This window comes from Asterias amurensis, chromosome 11 (assembly GCF_032118995.1).
Source record: "Asterias amurensis chromosome 11, ASM3211899v1".
Classification (NCBI taxonomy): Eukaryota; Metazoa; Echinodermata; class Asteroidea; order Forcipulatida; family Asteriidae; genus Asterias; species Asterias amurensis.
In genome coordinates, this window is record NC_092658.1 from 13,382,162 (window position 1) to 13,393,231 (window position 11,070).

The 11,070-nt window shown below is 38.3% G+C and overlaps 1 protein-coding gene across 1 annotated transcript; it reads left to right on the forward strand.

The window, feature by feature from the left end:
- The first annotated feature begins 70 nt into the window (after window positions 1-70).
- On the forward strand, window positions 71-11,036 carry LOC139943949 (small ribosomal subunit protein uS7m-like). Its single transcript, XM_071940858.1, has 6 exons — window positions 71-193; window positions 1,028-1,192; window positions 1,544-1,607; window positions 2,570-2,737; window positions 9,432-9,569; window positions 10,269-11,036. The coding sequence occupies exons 1-6, from the start codon at window positions 114-116 to the stop codon at window positions 10,347-10,349; spliced, it is 696 nt and encodes a 231-aa protein (XP_071796959.1). The 5' UTR covers window positions 71-113; the 3' UTR covers window positions 10,350-11,036.
- Window positions 11,037-11,070: the final 34 nt, after the last annotated feature.

Genomic DNA, 11,070 nt, shown 5'->3' on the forward strand with positions numbered 1-11,070 from the left:
TTATTTACGTTGTCTTTCGTTGCTGACAAATGTGCGCAGTCTCAGTGTTGGGGAGTCTTCCACTGTGTTTTGATTGGATGATTTAGCAGACGATGTCTACGGACTAATCCAAGATGGCGCTGCCCATGAGAGTTTACCGGGCGGTGTTAAACTTGAGCATTTCTGAGGCTAAATACGGCATTTGGTTACCAGGGTAAGACTGTTTATTAAACTTATGACTTTGATGGGGTTATTTTTCTTTCATGCATATTTAAATTGTGTCGCACTCTTTTCAAATGTGTAAATTTGATAGCGAAACGTTTAGAAACTTTGGTCCAGATTCCGGACAAACTGTGTGAGTGTCAGTGCAGGCACTTTTGTCAGTCCTGGCAAACCTGGATTGTTGATGTCTTTCTGTTGTGTTTTCCACAGTCGTGTAGTACTTTGTTTTTTCTTTTACTACCTGTCCTCCTTTTTTATATCTTGATGTATCCCCCCTTTTTTACTGTTTTCCTATCCAGATGAGATGTATATATTTATAAAATTAATGTTTTTAAGAGCTTTTTCCTTTTCGTATAAATTATTTGTATTTTTGTATTTTTATGTGAATTGCCAAATAAATAATAATAATAATAATAATAATAATAATAAACAGTTGGTTTTGATGTGTGATCGGTGTCTTAGTGTTTGTACGAACAAAGCAAAGTACAAATGAGACCATTCCATTCTATCTTGCACCACTACCAGATTTAGCATGATTTTTGGCGATATCTTTAAAACTTTAAAATTGTAAATACCGCCTTTTGAGATTGTTTATTAATAGAAATATATGATTTGAGGCATTGCATGGTGAGGTATCAATATATATTTGGTGTTACCGCAAATCAAAATAAATAGAAAAACATCTCTTTTTAGGATTAAAATAAAATGAAACAATCGAACGGTTCCAAAAACCAAAAGTATACTTTGCCTTTTAAGGGAGAACACTCAACTAAAATGCATTCAACAATTGTATAATGTCCTTGTTTGAACACTTTTACAACATAAGGTTCATCCAGGTACGACACAGCCGCTACCCTGCCACCCACGTAAGGCCTAATGTCAACAGGAAGGCTTATGAAGATGACACGTTGCCGTTTGATATTAGCACACCTGTAAAAGCAGCCAAATGTGACAGTTCATCTTCGTCATTGCTGCATGATCCACTAATCAAGTGAGTAGTTTGCCAGCAAAGTGAACTCTAAAAACTCTTCAGGGTTCAAATTTCACACTTAGATCGCAGACCCATGGACATTGGTTTCATTGTCGAGCAAGTCAACTCAGGACAGGACAGGTTCTTGTATCCTAAACCTACCTCAAGTTGCCCCTTAACCATGGTGAAAATGCCTTGGTGTCCTTGCCTTTTCAAAAAAGAAGCATCATGCCTGGAAGATTCCCATTGACTTTAAAATGTTCCAAAGAAAGTTCATTTCTCAAAATAATAATTGCCTTGCCTTCTCTTTAAGATGAAATTCAGGCCTGTGTACTTTTCTTGCTAATATTTTGAATTCCGTTTCAATTTCAGGAAGTTTGTCAACATCATGAACAAGAAAGGCAAAAAAGAAACTGTACGAAAAATAATGAATGAGGTGAGTGTAAATAATAACAAAATTTTAAAGGCACTGAACACATTTGGTAATTGTCAAAGACCAGTATTCTCACTTGGTGTATCCCAACATTATGCATGTTAAACATGTAAACAAAAATTGTTCAGTTGTTCATCAAAATTGCAAGAGAATAATGAAAGAAAAAGCCTCCTTGTTGCATTACTTTGTGTGCTTACAGACAATGTCAGATGCATAACTAAAAGGCTTCAGCTGAAGTCTTATTTTTTTTAATGCGAAATTACATGTACCTCTGTCACAAAAACTACATTATTTCAGAGGGAGCCGTTTCTCACAATGCTTTATCAACAGCTCTCCATTCCGTTACCAAGTAATTTTTTATGCTAAAAATTAAACTATCAATAGTGTCCAGTGCCATTAACTCTTCACCATTTCAAGTCGTATTTGCAAAAAGAACTTCCGTGCTGACCTGCGGAAATATTGTTCAGAACTTTTGAGTTTTTTTAGTGACCATTTTCCTCTGAAAATATTGTTGCTACAGTGAAACCCTGACTTGACAAACACAAGACAACAAATGTTCTCATAATGTACAGTAGTTCTGGGATTTTAGGTTGATGTTTGAGAATTTGCAGAACCTCTGCCTTGAGGAAAAGGTGTCATGGTATGATGGAATCTCTGAACGCTTACACTTATGTCTTAATGAGCGGAATATAATGACAAACAATATTGACAGCTTTTTCCATTCCTGTTTGACACATTTGTACAACAAGAATCCTACCAAGAAAACCTCTGATTTCACAATGACTATAATAACGTATTGCCTCTAGTTACTGTATCACAATTTAATGATTTGTGCAATTCATAATCGTAGAGGTTAAAGCGATGTTTATTTGAGAGAGATTGGCTATTGCTAGCTTGGTGTTTATATCCCCTCGAAATTGTTAAAAAAATGTTTTGAAGCTTACAGAGAATTTTTTACTCTGCAGACTCTAGAAAAGATCAAGATTGATCAACTGCAGAAATACAACAAAGCCCTAGAGGCGGAGAAGTCAAGCGTCGAGACCAACCCTCGTGTCATCTTCTATAAGGCCATAGAGAACTGCAAACCTCTCATGGGTCTTGCTGTCGTCAAGAAAGGTGGAAAGAATTACCAGGTACAGCAACTACTTTTTTAATCGGGGGAAGTTTGTGGTACCACCATGTGTAAATCTCTTTTGAGTTGTATTGGTTTTGAGTAGAACCAGGCCCAATATCATGGCTCTGCTTGTCATACTCAAATAATTGGCGCTTACTGAAGCAGAGGATTCTACGCTTCAAGCGTATTTCACTGGTTGGTAAGAAATTTTTGCTTGTGTGCATGCGTACTCCACGTTACAAGGCATTCTTTGCTTACACAGCTAGCGCAGAAATTTGGTGCTTGCACAGTAAGCAGAGAATGGTGATTGTAAGCGCAGAATTCTACGGTAAGCACAGCCATTAAATTGGGCCTTGGTGGTTGACAACTTAATGTTTCGATCAGTATGCTCTGATCGTCTTCAGGAGGATAGTGATCAAACCACCGGTTCTTCTCGGAACAACTCAAGAGAGATTTACACATGATGCTACCTCAAACCTCACCTGATTATATTCCCACCATGTAAAGTTTTTAATCCAACTAACTAAAAGATATATTACCCCTTCACACTCTGTAAGGATGCAGATATGTGTATCATCTGGGAGCCTGGCTGGTAGAGCAGCAGAATGCACTTCCTTCCCAACTTAAAAGTTGAAAAGGGAACAAACGCTTCAGCAATTTCACTGGCTCTTTTGAATCTGCTACCACCTATTGGTGACTATGTCAAAGTATATATTTGGTTTGCGGTAACACCATATGTGTATCTACTTGCCAGGTAGAGTTTGTTCTTAGAGAACTGTCTTTCTTTATTTTACTACCAGGGTGTAGAATTTATCGAATATTCGGGAGACTTCTCAGTTCTGAAAAGAACTGTCCTGCTTTTTAACTACTTCCCGAGCGAAGGTATAGTTAATTGGCTGGGACTACTACTTAATAATAATCATAATAACTGGATTTATATAGCATGTATAGCGCCAAATTACCAAAGGATGCAAGGCGCTTATTTGGGAGACAGACAAAAGTAATGGGGAAACCAGCTACGAGTTGGAGAACAGGTGTGTCTTCAGACCCTTTTTGAAGGACAACACAGTCTCAGCGTTTTTAATGGGGACAGGAAGACCGTTCCATAGGCAGGAGGCAGCAGTGGAAAAAGCTCTCTCACCGGCTTGTTTGCGTGACTTGTTCACCACGAGGGAGATCGCATCATAGCTTCGAAGGGAGTACGGACAGTCATGGATTTCAAAAAGTGAAGAGAGATAATCTGGAGCACTGTGATTTAATGATTTGTAGGTATGGACCAACGTGCGGAACTCAATACGTTTAGCTTATAGGATCGTAATTAACTACACTACCACACAGTAAGTTCTTGAATTGGTCTTAACGTTTCGACTAGCTTGCTCTAGTCAAAGCAGGAGACTGTTAAAGTAAAATGATAAATATACTGTACAAAGGTACAGGCAGTGTAGCCGGATCATCTGACATCACACTTTGAGGCTTGTGAATAACTCCATAGAGTGGTCTCTAGCCTAGGTCATCCCTGTCCATCTTCACCTTTTGCCTACATTCATATGCAGATGACCACCAAGTGCTGCCAAATGTCACCTCACACCAATCAAAACACAGATATAGAAAGCCATACGTCACTGCACGATTATCCAATGAAATCACTGGTTCTAAAAAGCAAACAGGGGACCATTCTACAGGCAGTGTGGCTTAGAGTTTGGATAGGTTGCGGTGGGAGCCATGCAAAGTTAGGTGTTGAGGCTGTGAAAATGAGATGGTGAGGGTACTTGATTAGGGTGGGTTGCGGTTGGGTCTAGGTTGAGTGGTGTTGTGGGTTTATTGGGGGGGGGGGGGGATAGAGCCATGCAAAATGAGGTATTGCCACCGTGAGGTGATGGTGAGGTTGAGGTGTTGTGGGTGGGGGTTTGGGTTGTTATGGGTGGGGTTCGAGGATGGAGTGGCTTGGGGGTTGAGGGTGGGGTTGGGACAATGCCAACTGAGGTGTTGAGACTTGAGATGGGGGTTAGAGTTTTGGTGTTGAGGGTGGGCTTAGAGGTGGAGTGGTGTTGGGAGGGTTTTGGGGTTGTTGGTGGGGTTGGGGTTGGAGTCATGCAAATGAAGTGTTGAGACTGAGACGGTCTGAAGACTTCATCAATGTCATGCATCAGCGACATGCTTCAAATGACGCTAACAGCTGAAATAAAACAGTGAAATTGTGGATTTTCAAACTAAGATTTTCATTGGTCCTCCAGTATAAAACAAATGTCTATGTATTCTCCCAAGTATTCTGTAATCAAACTTTAGAAAGTGTCATTCTTTATTTGGTTCTGATCATTCAGTTTATTCAACTTCATCGGTCATATTATGAACTATTGCCTTTTGACAATTAAATTCAAACACAAATCTTTTTAAAAATATATATTCAAGAAAGCATGGAATAATATTACAACAGAATTTAAGCTAGCAGAATAATGTTTTGTAGAATCAACAGAATGTTTTTAAATGACATTCTGTAGAGGCTCTAGTAGGCACAAAATGTTTTAAAATGACATTCTGTAGAGTCTGTAGAAGTCACAGAATGTTTTAAAATGTCATTCTGTGGAGTATGTAGAAGGCACAGATTTTTTTAATGACATTCTGTAGAGTCTGTAATAGGCACAGAATGTTTTTAAATGTCATTCTGTGGAGTCTATAGAAGGCACAAAATAATTTTAATTACTGTCTGTAGAGTCTGTAGAAGAAACAGAATGTTTTAAATGATATTTGTAGTATCCACAGAATATTTGTTAAACGAGTTCTGTAGAAATTGTAGAAGGCGAGTTTGCAGAATGAAAGTCTTTATAGTTGGTGCAAAAGATAATTTACATAATGCAGCTCATGAATTATGCTGAATTTCTTTTAGAGTTTTTTGGAGCTGAAACAACATCCTCTGTCACTCGAAGAAGTTGAAAGTTGGGTTTGCAGAATTCTTCCTTGGATTGTTTTGTCTAGAAGAAACCTGAGCCTTGCTTGAAAGACCAGTGGCTGATTTCACAAAGTTTTAATATCAATTTTAATTGTGTATGAATCTTGTGGTGCAGACCTAACGTTATAAATATTGCGCAAGTGGACTTAATGCAGTTGTGTAAAGTTTTGTGAAATCTACAGCTGTTACTGTCCTTTTCTGTTGAAATAAAATATTAATGTTCAATATTGTCTCAGTTTTGGGTGAAAACTGGCGTGTCTCGCAGATATTGGAAACAACAAAACCACTTGAACAAAGCCAACATTTTCTATGAAATGAAATCTCCTTTTAAATTCTATTCAAATAAAAATTTCAAAAATTGGAATATCCATTTGTGTATGAAAACAGTTTAACTTTGATATGATAAAAAGAATGTTTCTTTAAAGTAACTTTGAATCAATTTTAAAACTTGGAACATGGATGTGTATTTTTGAGAAACGTCGTTTGCTAATCACGCCCGAATCGGCGTGACCATTACATAGGTTTAATGATACATGTAACATGAACATCAGTTGGGTGAAATTCTTGTTTTTATACAATTACAATTAACCAGAAATGGAGGTGGAATCTTATTCTCAGGTTTTCTTTGTTGATTTGTGACATTTGATATAATTATGATAATAATTTGATTGCACAAGAAATACAATAATTACTAATATTACTATTATTACATTTAGTTTACCTTGTTTTGACTGGTGCAATGCTCAATATTTGCTTAGCAGATAAATTTGTCAAGCAGTATTTGTTGCTTTAACAGCTTTTTGAAATTGGGCCCAGCCTTTGATTTCACCGAACTCTTCCTAACTTAGGATTTATCAAAGGACTTAGGACGTGTTAAGTGCCGTAACCATAGACGTTGGGACGCATTGAACCTTTACTATACATGTAACTCGAGATAATAGAATTAATCCTAGCGTTTTGTGAAATCAGCTGCTGGTCTCTTTGTATTTAAGCTTAGCGTATTTTCATATTGCTTTTATCGAGGCGTGCTGTGGTCCAGCCTACCCACCCTATGCCGGGGAGTGGGAAATATTCGCCATTTATGTAACATGTCATCCAATCTTTATACCACCAGCCTCCTGTCTGCTGTGCATAGAACACGTCAGACCTTTCATCATTGTCTCTGTCAAATGTCGAAAACCGACTCCCATTGTGACTAGATAGAGAGTCATGCACCGTACTATTATCTTCGTCGAATCCATCGATGTGGAGAGTGTACTGATCGCCCAATACTTTGAAATATTTGTAAGTCACGTGAGCTTTGGCACCAGTGTTGCGCCCTAGATCAAGGCGCATCATCCACGGTCCGTGTGTCTTGTCGTTAGTCAGGGCCACTAGATTGTCATTACCAAGCCACAACTCCCCCGAAACGTTCCCAAAGCCGGACTTATAGTCGGTCCAGTTGCGCGTGAAGAACTCCACACTGCCGTCGAAACGTCGCTGAACGACGATCCATCCCCCACCAGCAGTCTCCATGTCGCAGTACACCATTAAACCACAGTCGGAGCCATTCAAGTAAATCGTGTAGACACTACTTTCCCGATTTCCCGCCTGCAAAATCTCCATGCAATTTTTGTAGCGGATGAAAGAGCTATCAGGTATGGAGTAGTGAGGTGTGTTCTTGTCTGCGTCAAAGTACACACTTTCTTGATCGCTAAGAAAGTCTTCAGGATGCTCAGCTCTGTCTGCAGTATTCAGCTCGCAGAATTTCTTACAGTTGTTGAAGGAGAAGGACTTACATTCCTTATCCATGCTGCAATCTCGTCCGCAGATGACGTGGTTAGCGACCGTTGTCCGTTTGTAGACGTTGTTCTGGAGGATTTTGTTTTGTGCATTGTGCAGCTGACGATTCGTAGTGCCGCATTGACTGCAGTCACTTTTGACTTGTGTTAGAACCGTCAGGAGAAGCCAAACAAAAATCATGGCGATGGACCGGGAAACAAGTAAATAAATAGCTTAGTCTAACAAGTGTAGAGGAATTGAGAGTATTTTCAAGCGGAACGCAATTTTGTGCAGCTGTTGTGGTCCTTCTGTAGCTTAAAACAGACTGAAAGAAATGAAACTCGGCATCATCTATAACCTTGATTGCATTCTACAATCTGATAAGGGGACATGTAGATGCCTGATTGGTTGACTAGCAGTGTGGTGATACTCCAACCATCACCTGATTGGTTAAACTCAATCATCAGCAGTGAATATGCAGATTAGATGGTCTTTGATGGTCAGTTTCCTTACATCATGCAGAAACCGATGACCTCTGTGAGTTGTGACTGGCTGAACTGACAACCACCACAGCATAAGATGTGTTTCATCTACACAAATACAAATTGAACCGTTTTGAACTACACATGTCCGGTATTATTTTTAGAGTCTGTCCGTTTAGTGATTGGCTAGTCAGGGCCCGCTCTTGCAAACCCAAGGCTGTGATTGGGTGTTCAAAACACAAGTCAACACCAGTCACTCTTCACCTTGCGTAAACACACATCCACTTCCGGTGGGCAGGCTATTGTCCTGCAGTTGTTTACATTTATACCACCAGAAAAAAAGAAACAATAGCACCCATTAGTGTCAAGTAACGATTGCTAGCCACTGATTGGCATGACTCAGTTGTCTATTCAACCGAAAATTTTCAAGAGCACTTCGATAATTGCTGTCAATAGCTGGTTTTCTGAAGGACACTTGCTTTAATGTCATTGTGAATTCTAGGGCTTCTGTTTGTCTTTGTTTTTCATAGAGAAATTTGTTTGTTGGTTTGAAGTAGGGCATCGGAGAAAGGTTAATTTTTAGAATTTAAAAACAAGAGCAATTGAAGATTTGTGTCACTCTCCAGATTAATACATCAGGCTAAACAAAACAAAATCGAAAATCCACAAGACCAAAGGGATTTAATAGATGGAAATTCACATCGTTTAAAGGAACATTACAGAATTGGTTTGCTTAAAAGCAGTTGCTGGCAGTGTAAGCACTTTATGTAAATCACTCTATACATAAACTGACAAACCTGTAGAAATTTGAGATTGATCGGCCATCTGGGTCACAAGAAAATAGTGAAAAACCGATTACACATTTTGCATGAAAATGATGAAAACAAAAAAAAATGAATAAAACGCTCACTGAGCGAGTAACTCCGGACGCAAAGTTAAATTATTTATTTCTCATCAAATATGACATTTCAGGCAGAAATATTTCAAGTGATGTTTTCTACTATTATCATCATTAGACCGTGTGAGTTTGATGTAAATCTGTGATCTTCACATGCTTGTTTTCCTACCAATTCTGTAATGTTCCTTTAAGCTTTTGAGAAAGACTTTGCTCAGGTTGAAACATCATGCTAATAACGATTTGTGCTTTTATGCCGTAGGTCATTTTGGTTGGTAAGCAGTTTGCATTACTGTGTGCGTGATTCTATTTCTTCAAATACATAATTTTTGTTTTCGATAGGCACAAAATTTGCACAGTCCATTCCTTCCTTTTGTCATTTTGTGTGGAAATTTTCTAATAAGCAAATACATCCACTACATGTATGTTGTTGTATAAGGCATTTCTTTACAAGACATTGTATTTTTAATATATGCCTCCATATTTGCCTATATTTCATTGAGTCTCATATAATTTTTATTCAAGTTGTTCTTTCAGTTTTTTGTTCAATAAACCTTTGTACTTACATGTACTTGTTTAAACATTATGCATTGTAGAAGTAACTATCGATTTTATTTTCTGCATCTAGGTTCCGACACCTTTGACGCCTAGTCGACAGACATTCCTAGCGATGAAGTGGCTACTACATGAATGCCACACTAAATCACTCAAGGTACATATGCCGGACAAGCTCTCACTAGAACTACTGGATGCATTTAACAACCAGGTACATATATCTTCTTCTTTTTTTCTTTCATGGTGCAGCATTTTTTTAGGATAACACCAGAGATTTATGTTGGTTAAAGGCACTGGACACTAATGGTAATTAGTCAAAATATTAGTTAGCATAAAAACTTTCTTGGTTATGAGCAATGGAGAGCTGTTGAAAGTATAAAACATTGTGAGAATAGGCTCACTCTTAAGTAAAGTAGTTTTTGAGAAAAAAAAGGGTAAATTGTCACTAATATATTTGAATTGAATTCGAGAGAGCTGAGGTATCGAATTCAAGCATCTGAAAGCACACAACTTGTGCAACAAGGGTGTTTTTTCTTCCATTATTCTCTCGCAACTTCAACCACCAATTGAGTTCAAATTTTCACAGGTTTGTTATTTTATGCATACATGTATGTTGAGATACACCAAGTCAAGTGAGAAGACTGGTCTTTGACAATTACCAAAGGTGTCCAGTGCCTTTAATCTGGCCGGGACTATAACTTTTGCTTAGTGGGCAGCAGTAAAAGAGCAAGACAAGCAAAGTAGTATTTTATATACATGTTTGTTTGTTTGTTTGTTTGTTTAGACAATTTAGGGAACTGGGCAAGCTCCCACAAGGAGATATAAACACCAAGCTTGCTACAGCCAATCTCGCTCATATAATTGTCCAAATCAATAAATTGTTGACCTTTTCCCCCCTCCTACATTTCAGGGTCAAGTCATCAAGAGAAAACACGACCTACACAAGCAATGTGAGGCTAACAGAGCGTACGCACACTTCAGATGGTGGTAGTGGGTCCTTAGCTTTTACAACTTAGAGGGATTGGTGCTTCTCAAGGCCATCAGGAACTTTTGCTACATTATGATTTCATTCTTCAAAAGGGCAGCTATACACGGACAAAGGAGAATCGGGTCTTTTCAGAGACTATTTCATGCCTGGAATTTAATCATTGAGAGGGCAATGCCAATTTTGTTTTGAACTATCATTGGAGAACTTCTGAATTCTGTGGGAAAGTTTTGAAGGTGCATCAAGGCCAAGACCAGGGCAACTAAACTCATGGCCTTCATGTAATTTAAGGCCTGCTCTTTGTCTGCATTCATTCTCTGCATTCATGATGTTCTACACAAGTCTCCCGAACAATCTGATAAATCTATTCTGCGGTAGTAGAATATATAGCAAGACAGTTCTCTTAAGAACAACTTCTACCTGGCAAGTAGATACACACACATGGTGTTACTGCACATACATTGATACCTAACCATGCAATGCCTCAAATCATATCTACACAAGGTTTTTTATAAAAACCATTCTAGAACTTGGCTTATGGAAGGGCCCTTGTGGGGTCTTTTACATAATGGGATAGTGGACCCCACAAAGTTTGTCTTTGTTCAACTTGGAGATACAACATTTTTGCACCAATGCGACGACATGTATGTATCATTGCTGTTTATAAAATAAATCAATCCTATGTATTTAAATAAGTTCAACATTTTCTTTGTTTGGTTTCTTTCTT

Bases quoted from the DNA above. Each gene is read 5' to 3' on its own strand.
- LOC139943949 (XM_071940858.1), top strand. From the start codon at position 114: ATGGCGCTGCCCATGAGAGTTTACCGGGCGGTGTTAAACTTGAGCATT. The intron at 2,738-9,431 runs GTACAGCAACTA...TTCTGCATCTAG, and splicing joins AAGGTGGAAAGAATTACCAG to GTTCCGACACCTTTGACGCC. The intron at 9,570-10,268 runs GTACATATATCT...CCTACATTTCAG, and splicing joins TGGATGCATTTAACAACCAG to GGTCAAGTCATCAAGAGAAA.